This window comes from Gymnoscopelus microlampas, assembly GCF_963454915.1.
Source record: "Gymnoscopelus microlampas genome assembly, chromosome: 4".
NCBI classification, from domain to species: Eukaryota; Metazoa; Chordata; class Actinopteri; order Myctophiformes; family Myctophidae; genus Gymnoscopelus; species Gymnoscopelus microlampas.
The window spans coordinates 9,404,183-9,425,718 of NC_139941.1; the positions used below are offsets into that span (position 1 = coordinate 9,404,183).

Below are 21,536 nucleotides of genomic sequence, written 5' to 3' on the forward strand. Positions count from 1 at the left end.
GGTTTCCCAAACTTGACATGACAATTAAGGACCCTGGCGTGGAATTCTGGATCAATTAGTAATTGATGAGGTAAGAGGAGGTGGTGATGGTTATACTTTAATATACATGATATCATGGGGAGAAGACACAAATTGGTGGTACGGTAGTTCTACCAACGAGCTCAGGGATCAGACCATAAATATACTCTAGCTGCTACAAGGACAAGCTGAACCATAACCAGACAGGCTGTACCAAAACAATAGCTCTATCAGGCCTAGTGGAGACATCCGGCTCCTGCAAGCTACACAATATAATTTCATATAAGGTATAAGTACAATAAGTGATATTATAAAGGATGGATATATACAAATAGACATAGCATTTGGCTGTGGCCTCCCCTATTGTGAAATGGCGACATCTGTGAGCTTGTAGATGGGCTATTTTCAATATCCTATATTAGAATTGTCTACTGGGAGGGCCGGTGGACCACGAGTCACTCTGGCTCAGACATAATCATAAAAAAACCTGATACGCCCATATAGGCATGTTACTATGACTTAGACATAACCATAAACAAGTCCATATATAGGCATATGTGGAGATCCGGTTGTACAGAGCAACAGATCCAACCGCTATGCCCATATATAGTCATGTGCATTTATGGGACCGAACAGCTTCAAACTCGGCGCGCGCATCGGTGAGGACTCGAGGGAGTGAGGTGCCCCCTGCCGAGTCGTTAAGATATGCGGTTGTCCAGAACCGCCGATCCAACCGATATGTCCATATACAGTACTGGAGGTTTTAGATTATTATTACACCTGCGTCGCAGGACAGACAGGTACAACGGGTACTCTGACTAAGCCCACTATGACTCAGACATATTGGTTGGAACGGCAGTGTGATGTATTTGTGAGGGCCCGAACTCTAGATGTCTATTTGAAGATTTTTGAAAATTAGGATTTTTCCCACTTTTTTGGGGGCGCCCCGCCGCCCCCTATAAGTGAGTTTTGGACACTGACCAATCTGCTGGCGGAGACTTGTGCTCCGTGGAGCACATTTTCTAGTTTGATTATATTTGTTTCTCTACTGCGCCCCCTGGTGTCCGCAGGCTCCACTTTTAAAAGCAGTAACCCAGAACCAGTGGTGGACAGTAACTACTGTAGGTACTTTTACTTATTTCCATTTTTCTAAACTTTAAAACAAGGTTAAATTACATTTTAACCGTCACACATTAGCTTTATGCCAACAATAACTAGAAGTGGAAGGATCTGTTGACTGCTGGTGTTCCGGTTTAGCTTTTATTCTATTAATATATTTAGATGGATGGGGTGTTCTGCGTTGTTTTGCTGTATTACTGACTGTATATCAGGTTGCCGTGATTACCCGATATGTCATCATATCTGATGACACGCGATTCCAAGCCATTTCGGTTTAAAAGAACATTCGTCACATGGAGCCACAAGGTTCTAACAGCCAGGTCCCTGAGGTTGCTGATCCACCATTCATTATCATCAACTTAAAACCAGGGTGCATTTATAGTCATCATATTTTAAAGTGCAGCAAGACCGCTCTAAACCCCAGTCATGTCGGCCAAAGCTATCTCCGAGCAGACAGGAAAGGAGTTCCTCTTCAAGTACATCTGTGCACCAGCCACCGTCCAAAACCGGTTTCGCCTCGCCAACGTGGCGGCCCATACAGACTTTGACCGCTTGGCAGAGGAGCACCCCTGGGTGCTCACAGAGAGGCTGGTAGTGAAACCCGATCAGCTGATCAAACGGCGAGGGAAGCTGGGCCTGGTGGGCGTCGACCTGGACCTGAACGGCGTCAGAGAATGGCTAAAGCCCCGCCTCATGAAGGAAACGACAGTGGGGAAAGCGAAGGGAGTCCTAAAGAACTTCCTGGTTGAACCTTTCGTTGCCCACAGGCAGGAGGAGGAGTTCTACATGTGTGTCTATGCAGCCCGGGAGGGCGACTACCTGCTGTTTCACCACGAGGGTGGGGTGGATGTTGGAGACGTGGATTCTAAGGCTAAGAAGCTGCTGGTCGGGGTAGATGAGAAGATCAGTGAGGACTCTGTCATCACGAACCTCCTCACCCACGTTCCCGATGACAAGAAAGTAATTCTGGCCAACTTCATTGTGGGTCTCTTCAACCTTTATGAAGAGCTGTTTTTCACCTACTTGGAGATCAACCCATTAGTGGTTACCGAGGCTGGCGTGCATGTGCTCGACATGGCGGCCAAGATTGATGCTACGGCTGACTACATCTGCAAAGCTAAGTGGGGAGATGTGCAGTTCCCTCCCCCCTTCGGCAGAGAGGCCTACCCAGAGGAGGCCTACATCGCCGACCTGGACGCTAAGAGTGGCGCTAGTCTGAAACTCACCGTGCTCAACCCCCGCGGCAAAATATGGACCATGGTGGCGGGAGGCGGGGCATCGGTTGTTTATAGCGACACTGTCTGTGACCTGGGCGGAGTCCATGAGCTGGCCAATTATGGGGAATATTCGGGAGCACCTAGCGAACAACAGACCTATAACTATGCCAAGACCATCCTATCCCTGATGACTCAAGAGAAACATCGCGATGGAAAGGTTCTGATCATTGGAGGAAGCATTGCAAACTTCACAAACATTGCGGCTACATTTAAGGGGATCGTCAGAGCCATCAAGGACTACCAGAGGCCACTGAAAGAGCATGAGGTCACCATTTATGTCCGCCGTGGTGGTCCCAATTACCAGGAGGGTCTTAGGGTCATGCGTGAAGTGGCTAAGACCACTGGGATCCCCATTCACGTCTTCGGCACAGAAACCCACATGACAGCCATTGTTGGCATGGCACTGGGTCACCAACCAATCCCCAGTGAGCCCCCTGTGGCCGCGCACACTGCCAACTTCCTCCTCAACTCCATTGGGAGCTCATGGACCCCGGTATCCAGCAGAACCGTGTCCGTCTCTGAGAACGTTTCTACGGCAGAGGGTTCGGCAGCCAACAGCGTCCAGACCAATGCTGCCCTCCTCGAGGGCCAGATCTCTTCAGCCATGTCAGGAACCCAGGCAACCCCTCTGTTCAGCAAGAACACCAAGGCCATAGTGTGGGGTATGCAGACGAGGGCAGTGCAGGGTATGCTGGATTTTGACTATGTCAGCTCCAGAGAAGAGCCATCAGTAACGGCCATGGTCTACCCGTTTTCTGGAGATCACAAGCAGAAGTTCTACTGGGGCCATAAGGAGATCCTGATACCCGTGTATAAGAACATGGGAGATGCCATGAAGATACACCCGGGCGTCGATGTGCTCATCAGCTTTGCCTCTTTGAGGTCTGCTTTCGATAGCGCCATGGAAGCCATGCAGTACCCACAGATTCGCACCATCACCGTCATTGCTGAGGGCATCCCTGAAGCCCACACCAGGAAGATCATCAAAGCTGCAGATGAGAAGGGTGTCAACATCATCGGACCAGCAACAGTCGGAGGGATCAAGCCTGGCTGTTTTAAGATTGGGAACACGGGGGGCATGCTAGATAACATCCTCGCCTCTAAGCTCTACCGTCCAGGCAGCGTGGCCTATGTGTCCCGTTCTGGAGGGATGTCCAACGAACTCAACAACATCATCTCCAGAACCACAGATGGTGTTTTTGAGGGTGTGGCCATTGGTGGGGACAGATACCCCGGCTCTGTGTTCACAGACCATGTGCTGCGCTACCAGGACACTCCAGGAGTGAAGATGATTGTTGTTCTGGGAGAAATAGGAGGAACCGAAGAATACAAAATCTGCCAGGCTATCAAGTCAGGCAGGATCACCAAGCCAGTGGTTTGCTGGTGTATTGGCACCTGTGCCTCCATGTTCTCTTCTGAGGTCCAGTTTGGCCATGCTGGATCCTGTGCCCACCAGGCCTCTGAGACGGCAGTAGCTAAGAACCAGGCCCTGAAAGAGGCCGGTGCCTTCGTCCCCAAGAGTTTTGATGAGCTGGGAGAGATCATTAAATCAGTGTATGATGACCTTGTTGCTAAGGGAGTGATCGAACCAGCAGAAGAACTCCCCCCTCCCACTGTGCCAATGGACTACTCCTGGGCACGGGAGCTGGGTCTGATCCGTAAGCCAGCCTCGTTCATGACCAGCATCTGTGACGAGAGGGGTCAGGAGCTGGTCTACGCAGGCATGCCCATCACCGAGGTGTTTAAGTCGCAGTTGGGTGTGGGAGGAACCCTGGGGTTGCTCTGGTTCCAGAGGAGGTTGCCCGGGTATGCCTGTCAGTTTATTGAGATGTGCCTGATAGTGACTGCCGACCACGGCCCTTGTGTCTCCGGTGCCCACAACACCATCGTTTGTGCCCGCGTAGGCAAGGATCTAATCTCCAGTCTCACCTCTGGACTCCTCACCATCGGCGATCGTTTTGGAGGTGCACTGGATGCAGCAGCCAAGCAGTTCAGCAAGGCGTTTGACAGCGGCATGCAGCCCATGGAGTTTGTCAACAAAATGAAAAAGGAAGGCAAGCTGATCATGGGCATCGGACACAGGGTCAAGTCCATTAACAACCCCGACGTGAGAGTCCAGATCCTGAAGGACTTTGTGAAGCAGCATTTCCCCGCCACCCAGCTTCTAGACTATGCTTTAGATGTAGAGAAGATCACCACTTCCAAGAAACCCAACCTGATCCTGAATGTGGATGGTTTGATTGGCGTGGCCTTCGTGGACTTGCTCCGGACCTGTGACGGATTCACAAGGGACGAGGCTGACGAGTTTGTAGAGACTGGTGCTTTGAATGCCATTTTTGTCCTGGGACGCAGCATGGGGTTCATTGGACACTACCTGGACCAGAAGAGGCTGAAGCAGGGTCTGTACCGTCACCCCTGGGACGACATATCCTATGTGCTCCCAGAACACATGTCCATGTAAAACAAAAGAGACCAAGAAGGTGACTGATTATTGTACTAGGAGAAATAGGAGGAAGGAAATAATAGGAGTCAGAAAGGATCACCAAGCCAGCTGGTGTATTGGAACCATGTGCCTCCATGTTCTCTTCTGAGGTCCAGTTTGGCCATGCTGGATCCTGTGCCAACCAGGCCTCTGAGACGGCAGTAGCTAAGAACCAGGCCCTGAAAGAGGCTGGGATCATTGAGTACCCATTATCATAGTACTTGGAAGCCAGTCTATAACGTCAGTTACTATGACATCATATTGATGACATCAGGGTTCTCCCTCTACGATAGAAAAGTGACACAGACATATACTGTACAGAGATCTCCATATACTATGAGCATAAAAGGGGCACAGACAGACAGACAGACAGACCGACGTATAGTTATAGATACAGGGATTTGTGGATTTATAGATAATTAATATAATATATATGTCTGAAAAATCGCTGATCTGACTGACGTCTCACTCGGTGCATCACTCCCTCAGGTTGTCAGCAATACACAATTAATTTGATCGCTCGCACGGTTCTCTAGATATGCTGGGGACAAGGTCAGACATGCTTGCACACAGTGATTCCATTCATTTATAGATAAATAGGCACACCACATTTATAGATATAGGCCCACCACAGGCCGCGACGGTATTGAAGTGGGCCCCCATATAAATTAGGCCCCCAAACTAAGATTTTATAATGATAATATAACACTAATATAATAAATGATGTAATGTAAAAGATATATCATGATATTTTTTGGGGCGGTGTAACCGCCCCCTATAAGTGAGTTTTGGACACTGACCAATCCTGCACCGTGATTGGCCAATAGTCTACAACGCAGTCTACAACCCTAACCCTTCCACAGTCAATGCAAATCTATACTTTTGCAAAGTCAGCCAATCACATTACAGCTAGTGTCATCACCACTAGCTGTATGTGATTCGCTGACTTTGCAAATTCAGGACTGTGATTGGCTAGCGAAACACATGACACATGTGCAGCCCTATGAATAGCAGTATGGACTTAAAAAAAAGTCATTTATCCTTTTTTTAAAGTGAGTCATGTTGTGATGACCACACACCGCCCACTTCACACTGGGTGTGATTTTTTCTTTAAATCCTTGAAAAAAGGTTTTGTTTGTGATACCAACAATTGGAACTTAGTATCCTATGTTAGTTATATTGATCCAAGTTGCAACACAATCAATTTATTGATCATCATCATTAAAATCTAAAAAATGCACATGGCACCATCAGACCACTTAAAGCTAGGGTAAGTGATATTTGTTTTTGTTCAAATAAGTGTTAAATTGCTTTATATTCTGATAGGTCTCATTGGTATAGAGTGTTTGATCAGTAACAGGGGTCTCCCCGAAACAGAAAATGCATTTTCAGGTCAGGATACCAATTTGATCCAATAAATGAGCAGACTGGAACACAATAAATGTAAGCTGATAAATGGATACACTCTCCTGGTTAGATGAAATTGCCAACCCACCTGAACATGTCTATTATGTTTATTAAAGAGCTGGCGAGAACAAACACTATCGCAATGACTTTTTAAACCAAAAATATCACAATATAACTTTAATGATGCTTACAACGTGTCAACATTGTGAGCTTGTAGATATTTTCGCTATTTGTCGTATACAACAAAGTAAATATGGCGTGATACAAAATAAGTCTACACTATTCTGTGTTTTGGAACATGTTTCCAGAACAATTTCCATCATTGGAACCTGCTCAAAATATTATAATGGCAAACAGCGGTTTACACAACAGCGGTAAACTCATGGGCGCAGCCAGGAAACGATACACTCCGATCTATAAGCTCACAATGCGTCTCACAATGCGTCGCATCCGCGACGCGGCGCCATTGTGAGCTTATAGATCGGCTATTTTTTGTAGGTTCAATTTGGGCTTAAGCCAGAGACTGCAGGAAAATAAGTGGTTATTTTACATTTCTCGTGAAATGGCTTAGATTCATGTTAATGTTTCTGAAAAGTATCTAAACTTTTTTTTTAAATATTTTTTGGGGTTTTTCTGCCTTTATTTTTAGTACAGGGTAGAGTGGCAGAAAACAGGGAGAGAAACGGGACCTTATTTTTAACTCTGGGTGAGACACGCAGCAAAGGTCGTTGGGCTCGGGAATCAAGCTTGCGGCTTGTTTTCAGGATGCATCAGAGATTGTATGTGGTATGGGCCTTAACCGCTAGGCCCATCAGCACCCAAAACTTTAGCAATACCTTAAACATTCACCTTGAAGATGTTACAGCAAACAATCCATCATGATATACCATTAAGCAAGTCAAGTGTGTCTTACAGTGGCACTATGTATCTTTCTTTTTTAATGAATAAAATGCTATTGTGTCCAATCTGTATGGTAGAGTATGTTAATAGCCTACAATATAAATTATAAAATTGGGGTGGTTGTATTTTGTCTCCCTGCTCTTCTATTGAGACATTTAGATTGTGTGAAAGGTCATGTTTCCCCCTAGACACAGGATCTGACACAAATGTTTACCTGATGGTCGAGATTAAATTCATCCCCTGAGCATGCAGCTCAATAGGGCATCGCAGTTCCCGCCCACTTCCTGGTGCCACTGCAAAATACTCAATGCATTTTTCCCATTGACTTTTCCAAAAATATTTATATCAATTAATTTAAGCCTAGAATCAAGCTATCCAGGCTCCTGGTGAATCATGACCATAAAACGTTTGATTCTGTGAAAAAAAAAATTGAAAACGGCAAAACAAAGGGTATTTATTAAATATAGTATATCATATAATTAAATATAAAATAAAAAAAAATCACAGAAAAAAATGTTTAATGGTTATGATTCACCAGGACCCTGGATGGCTTGATTCTAGGCTTAAATTAATTGATATAAATATTTTTGGAAAGGTCAATGGGAAAAATGCATTGAGAATTTTGCAGTGGAACCCGGAAGTGGCCGCAACTGCGATTCCCATAGCGATTCCCTATAGACGGATTTCCGCGCGACGTCATCACAGAGCAGAATGCGCAATCTGCGCATGCTCGGGGGAAACGAATTGTTGCGCCGTTCACTCTGTTGTTGTGTTCGGGAGTTAGATAGCCATAATTCTGCTATTATAGGCATAATAGGCATAATGCTGCTATTATATACAAACAGATCCAACTTCCGACAAATAATTTTTATTGAGTAAACAAGGTATTACAAACTGCATAATTTAATCTACTTTCAATAAACCCGGTGAAGATCATTTATTTTTTGAATGGACATTTGACCAGAGCTGCTGCGGGTAATGGCGCCCTCTATAGGCTTCCCCCTCCTCTGCGCGGTCATATCCTCTCAATGTTTATCAACATGAAACCCGTCTATTAGCTCAATGTTAAAAAATGTCAGGACTTGTGCAGGTAATAGGGTTTTGTCACTCACTGCACGTATTCACAAATTGCTTGGTCAATTAGGCTGTTAATTATTATTATTTCTTCATTTTATTCTATTCTATATTCTCCTTTACTCTCGCATCTATCCATCTATCTATCTATCTATCTAGTATCCATCTATCCATCTAGTATCTATCCATCTATCCATCCAGTCACTGTCCCCGCCCCCATTTCCTGTTTCACAAGGTAAACGCGTGACGTCGGACGTCCCTCCGAGCTAATCACAGAGCAGCAAGTGTTGCCTTCCACTTCCGCCCTGGGAGGACTTGTCAAGCTGTGATTGGTCGAGGTCAGCTGTGAGGTTTGAAAGCGACTCTTCTCACTCTCTCACACACACCGTAGCGTTATTGATGATTATGATCTGATCAGGATGGGATCGATCATCAGGTCGATATTGTCGGTTCTTCTGCTGTGTTCGATACAGTGCTGCTGGGCGAGGGAGTCGGATTTGAACGTGGTGACGTGCGGTTCTCTGGTCAAGCTGCTCAACACCAGACACAACGTGAGGCTCCATTCTCACGACGTCAAGTATGGATCAGGTAAACACATCATGTAAACTATAAAATGCGATTTATCAATAATGAAAATAGCAGATCTACAAGCTCACAACGCGTTGCGACGCGTTGTGAGCTTGTAGATCGGCTATTTTCTTTTGGTTGCGAGTCACAACAACTAAGTGTATAGGCTGAAATCAGTCTTTAAATGCTTATCGGTTCTACACAGATTGCTTCCATTAGGCTTTGATCTGGCAGTAGGCCTATCTATATTATAATTAGTTATACTGGACTGGACTGGAGTGTGTGTGTGTGTGTGTGTGTGTGTGTGTGTGTGTGTGTGTGTGTGTGTGTGTGTGTGTGTGTGTGTGTGTGTGTGTGTGTGTGATGGAAGATGTACTCAAATGTTTTACTAGTAAAAGTACAAAGATATTGGCATCAAAATATACTTAAAGTACCAAAAGTATTATGGAGAATATCCCATTTTTTTTTTTTAAGTTTTCAAAATGTATACAAATCTTTAGAAAATAGCAGATCTACCAGCTCACAAGCGACGGGTTGTGATCTTGTAGATTAGCTATTTTCAAATAGCCGAAATATATATATAGAGCTTAAGTGGTTAATGTTTGTTAGGAATACGAATCGAAATCTAAAAAGTAAATATAGCTGCAAGCAGCGATAATATGGGGCCAGGAGAGAGAAAGAGAAATGATAATTCCTTTAACAGGTCAGTTCATGAAAGTCCTTGCGGTCTTGTTTCCAATGAGTGCCTGTGAGCAATTAGGGGTTAAGAGTCTTGCTCAGGGACAAATTTAATTTCATCGACACATTTGCTGACCTGGCCTGGAATCGTACCTGGGGCAAGCACAGTCTCTGGCTCCCTAGGCGGGCTCACTAACCACTCAGCTATGGCCACCCCTCAGAGAGAGAGAGAGAGAGAGAGAGAGAGAGAGAGAGAGAGAGAGAGAGAGAGAGAGAGAGAGAGAGAGAGAGAGAGAGAGAGAGAGAGAGAGAGAGAGAGAGAGAGAGAGAGAGAGAGAGAGAGAGAGAGAGAGAGAGAGAGAGAGAGAGAGAGAGAGAGAGAGAGAGAGAGAGAGAGAGAGAGAGAGAGAGAGAGAGAGAGAGAGAGAGAGAGAGAGAGAGAGAGAGAGAGAGAGAGAGAGAGAGAGAGAGAGAGATAGATAGATAGATAGATAGATAGATAGATAGATAGATAGATAGATAGATAGATAGATAGATAGATAGATAGATAGATAGATAGATAGATAGATACGGAATAGATTAGAGAAACGGAATAGATTGAAGAGAAAGACATGGAAATGGAATAGATTGAAGAGAGAGAGAGAGCGCCATGGAAACGGAATAGATTGAGTCATGTTTTTTGCATTTCAACTTAAATGAGTCTGCATCAAGTGAGGCTTGAACCGGCAACCTTACGGTCATGAAGCACTCTTAGGTAGCTGCAACACTACCTATAGTGCTATATCTTTGTCCAGGCTGATATTGTCTGTTGAGGATCACAAACTCTTGCCTTCTGTCATGACCCAAGCCCCTGTTTCACTAACACTAAGATCACTCGTTCACAAACCATTTACCAATGAAGAAATTGTACATCTCCTCAGAACCAAAATTAGTGAAAGTAGCCGATCTACAAGCTCACAAACCATTAAAAGTTGTCAGATTGTACATTGGCTATTTTCACAATGAAGTATGTTATACATTGAAAAAAGATACTCTCATTGCTATCTGAAAAGTTGTGAGATTGTAGATCAGCTGTATGTAAAAAACACTCAATTAAGTATTTCATGTTATCTTTAACAATTGCAATTGCAGATGTATTCATTGATAGTCATGTTGTGTGAAATGCAACTTAGATGAAGTCTGCACCAAGTGAGGCTTGAACTGGTGACCTTCAGGTTGTGGGGCACACATTTAAGCGAGAAGCCACCAACAGACAAGAACCTGTGAAAAAGGAGATCACACAGATCATACAGTTTCACGCAAATAGCTGAAAAATCCTGGGTTTAAGTGTTATTCAAACTGCTCAAGATTGCGGACAATCTAAGGGCGGTGCTTACTGGTCAACGTGATAGATGTGTTCCTCATTAGTCAAGGCACATGTGTAAGCAGGTCTAATGGCTGTCGGCCAAACGAGGCATGACTTTTGCCTGTTTAAAGTTTCAATTTTCAAAAAATTGCTATAGCGCCCCCGTTTGACCAATTGGAGTAAGATTGGTTTCAGTGATATTTGGAATGGCCCTTTACATTTCTGCAAAGTTTCAAAGAATGGTAAGTCTGCATGTATGTGTTAGGGGCAGATGAATAATTGTCATAAAACTGCAATATTCATTGGCTCATTAAAGCTTCATTTTTTCACTTATGGAAGATATTTTGCAAACGTTTTTTGGTATAGGTCCAAAGTTCATGTGTAAAAAGTTTCGTGCAGATTACTCAAAAATCCCAGGAGGAGATAGGTTTTAACTGTTTTTCATATAATTCAAAATGGTGGGAGATCTAAAGGTCAGAGGTCAAAAGTGAGAGTGTGAAAGTTGTTCAGCATGAGGAGACGCATGTGTGCATCGAAGTTTCATGGCTGTAGGTGAAACAGGGCATGAGTTGTACCTGTTCAAAGTTGTCATTTTCAACTGAGTGCTATAGCGCCACCTTTTGACGAAAGATTGTGAGATTTATTTTTTGATCGTTTTTCATGACCATCTATCATATGGCCGAGTTTCATAAAAAGCGACTGCACGGTTCAGCCAGAACTGCCAAAAGTGGCAGAAGAAGAAGAAGAAGAAGAAGAAGAAGAAGAAGAAATGGAATAATGCGAATAACAATATGGGTCCATGCTGGAAGCCTGGCCCCATAACTACATTTTTCAAACAATTATAGTGTAGTAAAAGTACTGAAGTATTGAAAATTGGAAATACTCCACTAAAGCAAAAATAACTCAAAATTGATTATACTTAAGTACAGTACTTGAGTAAATGTACTTAGTTACTTTACACCACTGGCGTTAGATAGATAGATGCAGAAGCTATCTTGTCATGTGTAGGCGTATGTAGCAGGTGCCTTGCAGCCACCAGACCAGAAGTTACTGGTGGCTACAAGGCACCTGCTGCTACAGATACGTAAACCGTAAAGCCTTTTGTTTCACATAGATACAAAGTCTGTATTCTCTTAAGTCTAAGTAAGAGGCTATCCAACCTCTGAGTTTTCAAAACCTTCCATTGTCAGCTCTGTTACTGAGAAATAGACGAAGAATACTTAGAAGAGTCATGTAAAGTGGAGTTTAGTGAGAGGAAGTTGCTCATAACATGACAACGGTGGATCTGTGTGAAACAGAAGGCTTTACAGAGACAAAGAGCATAAAAACGTATTTCTGTCTCCAATAAGGCTGTCGGTGGAAGGGAAGAAATTGTAACTAAGAGGTTGAATAGCCTAGTAGTCAGTGGTTATGAAATTTTCATATAAAGACTCCCATAAAAGTAGATTTCTATGATTAAACATAAAAATCCACAGCATCACGATGCGACACAAGCTTGCAGATCGGCTATTTTCGAATAGCCGAAGTATAAAATGGCGTTAAAGTGGTTCAACTGTTCCTTATTTTGCTGGGAACCCCCTGGAACCCACCCAAGGACCCCCGGGGGTCCCTGGACCCCACTTTGAGAACCACTGCTCTTTAAGTTGCTACGGTGCATTGTGTTAATGTAAGAGTATGACAAACGATTTGGCCCTTTTGTGTGAGCAGCGTATCAGCTGTCAGTTGGTCAAAAGAATCTCGGTTGCTCAACTGGCTTCAGGCTTTTTGTCTCATCAGATCAGATGTACGTGGCTTATTGAATGAAGAGGGGGAAACGGCACATTTCAGGACTTAAAGACTACATTTGTACACCCAGAGATGTAAATGAAGTGTTTTAAGCACAGTATAGAGTGGGGTTTTTTTTTCAGTAACTGGGTTTTCCCTGTCTTTCCAGCTCTTTAGTAAACAGGAAATACATTTTCAGGTCACGATACCAATTTCGTCCTATCAGAAGAGAGAGCTCATATAGGATAAACAAGTGAAATTCAATGTCACTTAACACCAGTGGCTCTCGACCTGTGGGCCGCAAGGGTATTGCAAGTGGACGCCCAAATAATTGGCAAAACACTAAGATGTTAATGATAACATTAACGTTAATATTAAAAAGTGATTCCAGTAAATAAGAACTTGGAGTATAATACGTTAATTCCATTGATCCAAGGCCGTGGAAGGCAATCGATTGATTGATTGATCATTCAAATAAGCATGCCCTGAATATGCACGCGGCCCACCCATCTGAATGGCTGCCGTGTTAAGTGGTCAGATGGGTGGGCCACGAATGCTTTCTGAGGATTTTATTGTGTAATAACAAACCATAAAACCAACAAGCCTTTCCTGTGGAATAAATGCCGGTTGTGTGTGTGTGTGTGTGTGTGTGTGTGTGTGTGTGCATGTGGTATTTTAGGCAGCGGACAGCAGTCGGTAACGGGTGTGGAGAACGCCGATGACGCCAACAGTTACTGGCGTATCCGGGGGAAGCCCAGCGGGCCGTGCCAACGCGGGGTGGCCATCAAGTGTGGCCAGGCCATCCGTATCACCCACATGAAGACGGGACGCAACCTCCACACGCACCACTTCAGCTCACCGCTCTCCAACAACCAGGTGAGAGAAGAAGCGACCGTGGAAGAAGTCTCTCTGATTATAGAGAGCGAGAGATCAACCACGTGCTCAATGGAGATGAAAAAACGGGAACCAAAACTTGGAAAAAATAGGAGAGATCCGATTCCGAGCACTCAAAAGATAATAGAGGAGAAGGCGTAAAATCGAAGTACTTTAATCAGGTCTACAAAATGTCAAAAGCCAACATGTTTCGACCAGAACTGACAGTCTTCATCAGGGCAAATAGGATAATTAGATTTTACGCCCTCTCCTCCGTTCTTTTTTGAGTGCTCGGAGCTTTCCTCTTTTTCATGAACTCTGATTTGTTTTTACTTAAACACTCTTGATTGATTGATATACTTTATTAGTCAAAACATTTTAAAAGGCACAAAGCATTTAGACTAAAAGGATAACACAAAAAAAGTCCTGGGGACTTGTTTCCATTGTGGTCCTATGTATTCAATTCATCGACAGAGCATAGAATATTAAAACAGTAATACATCTCATTACGTCAACCGCGTACAAATATGCTACATTTACAGAGGAGAAAAAGGGGAAAAGTGCGGCAGTGTTCAGTACGACCCCTCATTTCAAGGGGATTTAATATCTATCTCCACTTGTGGCTTTTTCACGCCAGTGATTCACATCCTTCAATGGATGATGTCAGGGCATTCCACATTACTGGACATTTGCCCAAACTAGCAGAACTACAAAGCCCACAAGAGAGGGAGAGATTTGGTGAAGACAGGAAAAAAAAAACATTCCAAGTACAGAGACAACTCGGGTTCAGTTTACCAAGTGTGGAGGGTCTAAGTTAATATGGACTGTCACCGTTATTACATAATCGTCTGATTGCAATGATTTGAGCTAATCGCACATTTGTTTTTGCATAACTTTTAGAATCGTTTCCGTTCATCTGTATAAAAACAGCTGGATCATTATTTTCACACCGTTATGCTCTTTCAACCTTGTCCAACCACATTTATAGATTCCACCGTTCAATGCCCAAAAAACGCAATTAACCACTTAAACTCTCTATATTGGGTAAAGTTCAAATCAAACTGTAATCAAATCATACATATAGTATTGCATACATAGTATTTTAGTGGTTCTCAAAGTGAGGTCCAGGGACCCTCTGGGTTACTTATGGATCCTTACAGTTCTGTAACTCTGAGAGGTACAAATCGAACCAAATGGACCCGTAAAGTGTTTACAAATGTAAAAGTTTGACAACCACTGGTATTGTAATTGTATAGTAGACGTGCAGTCCTCATACCTACTCTTGACAGTGTGATAAACCGGTTCCAGAAACTGTTCCAACTGTGATGGAACCGATTCCTCAATGTTTGATCCGGTTTCTCCGGTTCCTCTGGTTCCGGATCCCAACCCTATCCATCACCCCGTCACCCTAGATCTCAAGACGTTCAATAGCACCTGGTCAGCCGAGCTCAAAGATCTAAACTGGAGTGTGGCGGTGTACGAGATCGGCAAGATGTGGGAGGAGCCAGCCCATTCGGAGCCTTAAAAACAAATAGTAAAGGTTTTAAATAAATCAAAAAACAAAAAGGGAGCCAGTGGAGCGAGGCCAGGACCGGGGTGATGCGGTCATACTTTTTTGGTACCGGCGAGGAGACGTGCAGCTGAGTTGATCTGAGTTAGCTCTGTACTTGGTCAACCCCCAAATGGCACAAGATTTTTACTTGTGCCATTTCTTTCTAGTTAAATCATTAATCGCAGTTATGTGTAAGACAATCAATCCTCGACAAAAAACAAATGATGCCATGATGGCGGTGACATCCCTGCTCTTTGCTCCCCTCTGGTGGTGGTGGCAGGAGGTGAGCGCCTTCGGGGAGAACGGCGAGGGCGATGACCTGGACGTGTGGACGGTGCAGTGCGACGGGACGCACTGGGAGCGCGACGACACGGTGCGCTTCAAGCACCCCGGCACCGACGTGTTCCTGAGCGTGACGGGCGAGCAGTACGGCCACCCCATCCGCGGGCAGCGCGAGGTGCACGCCATGTCCTCCGCCAACCAGCACAACTGGTGGCGCGCCATGGAGGGCGTCTTCATCATGCCCAGCCAGGAGCCCATGCGCCACGACGAGCTCTGATGACGACGGCGACGTCGTCGTCGTTAATTAAAGGGACTTGGTTCTTAAAACGTCGGGTCCGACGGGGACCACCCAGGGTCCACCCGGAGCCTTTTAACGGGTTCCTTATGAGTCCGATGGACCCGTAACGGGCCTGTAACTCTGAGAGAGTGTACAAATGCCTTACTCAAACTGTACACATTGTACACTCTCATAATTACATTTAACACTTGAGGAATTTACAGTGTAGAATGAAAAATTTAAATGTTTTATCAAATGGGGAAATCCTGGAAATTAAAAAGGTTGAGAATCACTGAACTAAACTATACTGTAAAATCCTCAATGCCCATTTAAGTTACAGACCCGTAATGGTCCATTTTCTTTACCCTTGGTAGTCCCCAGATCCGACGCTGATAAACTGTGAGTTAAGGGATGTGCCACAGACACAGCGGTGCGTGTGCAGGTGACACACGGACTAGTTTCTGGTTCCTGTTGTGGTACGGAACATGTGAGCTTCTTTTTTTCCTAATCTTGTTTTTCTTCTTCTAATCTTTAGCCTAGACTTGGACAGAGCCTGACCGATGCCCTGCTTTTGGGTACGGTGTTAATCCCGATTTTGAAGAGTCTTACACCGCCGATGTTTTGACCCATATTTTGTTATAAAGTGCAAACTTTTCTTGAATGAATTTGAAACACTTCACAGTTCGCAGTCACAGTTTCTATTTGAGAACATTTAAATGTTACATTTTGAACAACTTGAACCCCAGCCTCTATTCTGGGGGGGAACATTAGCCACAAATAGCAGATCTATCGGCTATTTCTGGCAAAGAGATTTGGTATAGACAGAAAAAAGAGGTCCTAGTCCAGAGACGACTCAGGTCCAGTTTACTAAGTCTAGAGAGGGTTTTAAGTGGTTAACCTGTATGCCAGAAAAATAATAACTTGAAGTAACTTTATTTAATTACTGGAGAGCCCATTTCAAAAATAGCCAATCTGGAAGCTCGAACCGCGTTGTAGATCTCCAATAAAACTATTATGTTTTTAATGAAACTTTTGAGAATGTTCCCCTGTAATGTTATGCTCAAAATTGGGACGGCAGGTTTTAAGACGGTTAAAAATCGGGATACGCCGGCTTGCCCAATTGCAGATACCGATGTTGTCAAACACAATCAAATAATGATAGACATAACAAATCGGTCGGGTTCTAGAATTGGAGGTGGGATGACTGGAGCGCATTCTGGAGGTGGATCCGTTGACGATCCTATGGGAACAAAACACTGCTGGATGACCCCATCTTTATGTCTGATGCCCCCTTTTTCCCCTATTCCTTCAATACAGTCTCTCGCCCTACAAGGCACAATGGTCAAATGTCCTATTGCACTGTATATCCACTGACTACTGACTTTGTGTTACGTTATGTACTCCCTGCTTATAGGAGGGCTGTTGTAACCTTACTGGCATCCAAGCTGCAGGGTTCTGCTTTTACTTAGTTATACAGCACAGTAGTATACTGTAATAAGCTCACAATTATAATTGTGAGCTGTAATTCACCATCTCAAGGTTATCATTAGCGAGGGAAACGGGCATGTCCGAAATGACAATCTAGAGGTTAAGATACTGTACGTTCTGAATATTATATGACCGTAAATGGAATTGATGAAATATTTGACACTCGTGTGGGCATTGGGCAGACCGCCGTTATTTGCAGGTTCTTTGAAATCATTCAAATTAACTTTAACAACTTCACAGAGATGTACGAATTTCAGTCGACTGAATTTGTGTGTACTTGTGTGTGAATTGACATGTTTTTTTTTTTAAAGTTGTGTTTATTCTCCTTTGAGCCTGAAGGTTGCATTGACCCTAAAGTCAGGATCCAATATATATCGTGGCTGTTGGTGGAAAAGAATCTTGTATGTTCAAAACGGTTACTTTTCAGGAAATGGAAAAATGAACCTGTGTTCCAATGGATCCAATGTAGTAATTATTTAGTCATAAGCTCTTGTTAATACTTTTTATTGGTTCAATATTTAGAAAACCCACAGACAGACTTAAACCTTTTCAACCTGGTGTCCCTATTGTGGGCACGTCATTATAGGCCTGTATTTAATTTTTATGTTCATAAATAGGCAAAATTTGCAGATCTACAAGCTCACAGTGCGACAAGTTGTGATCTTGCAGATTGGCTAATTTTGTTGCTTTTGCGCAAAGTATAAATTAAGGAATTAATTTATGGAAAAACAAAAAGTACAAATACAAGGTTTCTGCCTGACAGCGACGATATATTAAATGGCACAATATTCCGGAAGGTGGCAGTGCATGTTTAGCTCATTACCCCATATAACTCATGGCATACAGTAGTTTCATTACTGATTACACTTTTCCAAAGCATAGGCTACTGTACTGGCGTTTATTTTTGCTTTGTAATATTTACCTGATTTCTCTATATTGTTTCATTTCCAAACTTTCAGTTTGATACCCACTATGACATGGTGGGTGACCTTGTCATTAAAGGGGAATTTTGGACCACGGTTTTCTTACCTTTTCTATGATGTTATGATATCCTAGGATGAATGGTATAGTAGAAAAATGTCATAACTCCATCCCGGGTTCGCCACAGAAAAAACTTGTGCCAATAGGCCTTACGTTCATAGTGACAGAACACTATGCAACTTTTTCTACTGTACCATTCATCCTAGGATATAACATCATGGAAAAGGTAAGAAAACCGTGGTCCAAAATTCCCCTTTAAATTACAACTGTTCGTAAAAACAATCTTCTCCAGGGGCTTTTTTTACCCGGCCAGACTGCAAACTAATCTGAACTGTGAAGTGTGTTAAAATGTGTTGATAACGTGACCAAAACAAATCAGTGGTGACATACTCTACAGTTTACTGTGTTTATCCATCTCAATGAAGTTCCAAGTAGTTGGTTTTCCTACTTCATTGAAAATAATGGAAACCAATGACCAAAAAAAATAAAACCCTCTATGATTTGTATTTGAATGAAAATGTATGGGGACCGGTTGTCATAGTGGGCTAAACATGCAACAGCCAATAACCCTGTCTGTAATTAGGTGGTTAAGAAACTCTGTTTTTGGAGAATGTTCTGAATTTGCATAAAAGTACTTGCCAAGCGATTTATGATCTTTGATTGTGACTGTTGCTCAACTGAAGGCTTTGATACTGACACATTAAACTCTTGGATGGATATCATCTTGTAGAACCAGTAATGTACAACCATATTATGGGCTGGGATTTTCATGGAATCTTATCTGTTTCAATGTTAATTAATTGCAAACCCCCTTCCCCAACTCCTGTCCTGGCACCTTTTAGTTGGATAAATAAATTATTTCAAAATATATTCATTGGAATGTCCTTTGTATCTCAAAGAATGCTGCATGCTCGCTCTATGGAAGTCAGATGGCTGAATGAACATTGTTGAGAGAAGACTTGCTGTCGGTTTTGTCTATATTATTATTGTACATCAGATATTCTGAAAGCTAGTGTATGTCAATATCATACAGTCTATGGTCAATATTCAAATTCACTGTCACCAAAATCAACTCAAATCTAAAATCACAATACATAACATTAATACAATAGAGAGCCATTTAGCCACTTCAGCCCTAGTGTGTCCCTATTCTGGACATGTCACAATAGGTGAGCTTTCGGGGAAAATAGCAGATCTACAACCTCGCAACCCAAAGCTTGTGGTTAAGCATGTTTTTTTTGTATTAATAATCTAAAACTGCAAAGTAACTAGTAACTAATGCTGATGTCAAATAATTCTAGTGAAGTAAAAAGAACAGTGAGATTTAGGCTAGTGGAGTAGAAATAAACGGAAATACTCGAGTAAAGGGTTTCCTTTTAACCCTGTACCTCAAAATTGTTCTTGAGTATTGTATTGAGTAAATGTAGCCTACTTATCGTTACTTTCCACCGCTACATGCCACTGCAGGTGACCCAAGACAGATATGCTATAGCGTATGCTGACCACAAGGGGGCAACATAAGACAAAGAAAGCGAGAGGAGGCAAAGGATTCACAGAACAGTAGCCTCGGAAACCCAGCCTTTTTTTTTGTTTCAAAAGAAAAAGGCAGAACAGTGACTGTTCATCATCCAGTTTGTCAGGCCAAGGAGCAAGGACCCCTTAGCTGAGAGAGAATTGAAGCAGGGACCCCCTACTGTATTGAATACAATTGTATTGCTGATTAAACATTTTCATACATTTCATTTTATTTCACGTTATATTTTCTATTAATATGTTGGATTGATTCATTTAACCACTTAAACCCTCAACACTTAGTAAACTTGACCTTTGGCTCTGTACTTGGTCTGCTCTTTTTTCCCTCTACACCAAACCTCTTCACCGAAAATAGACGATCTACAAGCTCACGCATTGTGAGATTGTAGATGGTCTATTTTTGGCAAATGTTCCCCCCAGAAAAGCGATGCTAGGGTTCATGTTATTAATGCAAAAGTTCCTATCACACAAGGTGGCCCCTCTGTAACCCCCTAGGGGTCCCGGACCTCCTGTTGAAGACCCATGCATTACATTTTGACCTTGTAGATCGGGTACTTTACATACATCATTTTTTTCTTCCCCAAATTGGATGAATTCATTTTAATCGAGTATTTCTTTAATATATACTATCGATTAAACCCGATTAAAGTCTTATTGGGTGCATCTGAGCTCAAATTGCGCACTGTCACTTGAGACACATTGTGAGCTTGTAGATCGGCTATTTCTGGCACGTGTATAAAATATATAATATAATAAAATATATTAAATGTAAGTATAACAAAAAGTATAAATCAGCTTGTACATCTGCTGTTTTTGAAACGCTAGAAAATGTTTAATCTTTAATTATTGAAGTATATTTTTTTTATTGTGAAAATAATGTGCATTATTGTGAACATTTTTAACAACACAGATCTCCTCGTATTGGGGGTCCCTGGCACAAAATATTTTCAGATGGGGAGGTCCGCTGCCAATTTTGTGGGGGGGGGGGGGGGGGGGGGGTACTTGATATGAAAGTGTTTGAGAAACAACAGCAGTTGGGAGAGGAGCCGTGCGTGTGGTGTGCTGTGTGTGTGTGTGTGTGTGGTGTGTGTGTGTGTGTGTGTGTGTGTGTGTGTGTGTGTGTGTGTGTGTGTGTGTGTGTGTGTGTGTGTGTGTGTGTGTGTGTGTGTGTGTGTGTGTGTGTGTGTGTGTGTGTGTTTGTGGGGGTGGGTGTGTGTGTGGGGGGGGCGTGTATCTGACCTGCAGAGGAGTGGAGGGGGGGTCTTTGTGGATGGTGACGGGGTGTTGACCCCTAAAGGCAGATGGCTCGAGGAGGCGTGTGTGTGTGTGTGTGTGTGTGTGTGTGCGTGCGTGCGTGCGGCATATCCACCCCTCCCCCCCATGCTTCAAAGTGGGTAATCAATTAAATGCATCCTTGCCCCCCCCCCCCCCCTCTCCTCGCAGTGAGCAGATGTAAGCCTATGTAAATGACTTGAGCAGAGCTGATTTGCATACTTTTTTTTTAATGGAATTATGGCTTGGGCCTGATTTGCACACACTAAAATCATGAGCGACAATTTAACTCTGAGAGTGTACAAACGGAACCAAATGGACCCATATGTACGTACTGAGTTATAGGCCCGTAGCGGTCCATTTGGTTCCAAATCTATAAAGCTCCCAACGTCGCGTCGCATTGGAGCTTGTAGATTGGCTATTTCGCCTATTTTTTTTATATTTTGAAAGCACAGAATAATTACATTTCTTTATTATGTTTAATTATTGTTTACAAATCAAAGGGAAAACAGCAATGTCATTTATATTCATATATGTTCCGATGTTCAATGCCAAAAACACAGTTAAAATTGTTAATCACAATTCTTGAAATTGAAATGAACAAAGTAAAATGCAACAGCCCTACCTCTGTGTTTGTTTATATGTTA

The 21,536-nt window shown here is 43.1% G+C and overlaps 2 protein-coding genes across 2 annotated transcripts; both read left to right on the forward strand.

Annotated features, from left to right (window-relative positions):
- Nucleotides 1-1,563: 1,563 nt before the first annotated feature.
- On the forward strand, nt 1,564-4,875 carry LOC311043287 (ATP-citrate synthase-like; the record flags this gene model as incomplete). Its single annotated transcript, XM_084054477.1, has 1 exon — nt 1,564-4,875. One exon carries the CDS (start codon nt 1,564-1,566, stop codon nt 4,873-4,875), a length of 3,312 nt encoding a protein of 1,103 aa, XP_083910603.1.
- A 3,723-nt stretch (nt 4,876-8,598) lies between these two features.
- Nucleotides 8,599-18,946, forward strand: sdf2l1 (stromal cell-derived factor 2-like 1). The gene is made up of 3 exons (XM_084054031.1): nt 8,599-8,865; nt 13,311-13,507; nt 15,337-18,946. Exons 1-3 carry the CDS (start codon nt 8,697-8,699, stop codon nt 15,613-15,615), a joined length of 645 nt encoding a protein of 214 aa, XP_083910157.1. The 5' UTR covers nt 8,599-8,696; the 3' UTR covers nt 15,616-18,946.
- Nucleotides 18,947-21,536: the final 2,590 nt, after the last annotated feature.

Coding starts and splice junctions, on each gene's coding strand:
- sdf2l1 (XM_084054031.1), top strand. CDS start 8,697: ATGGGATCGATCATCAGGTCGATATTGTCGGTTCTTCTGCTGTGTTCG. Junction 8,866..13,310: donor CGACGTCAAGTATGGATCAG/GTAAACACATCA, acceptor GTGGTATTTTAG/GCAGCGGACAGCAGTCGGTA. Junction 13,508..15,336: donor CACCGCTCTCCAACAACCAG/GTGAGAGAAGAA, acceptor TGGTGGTGGCAG/GAGGTGAGCGCCTTCGGGGA.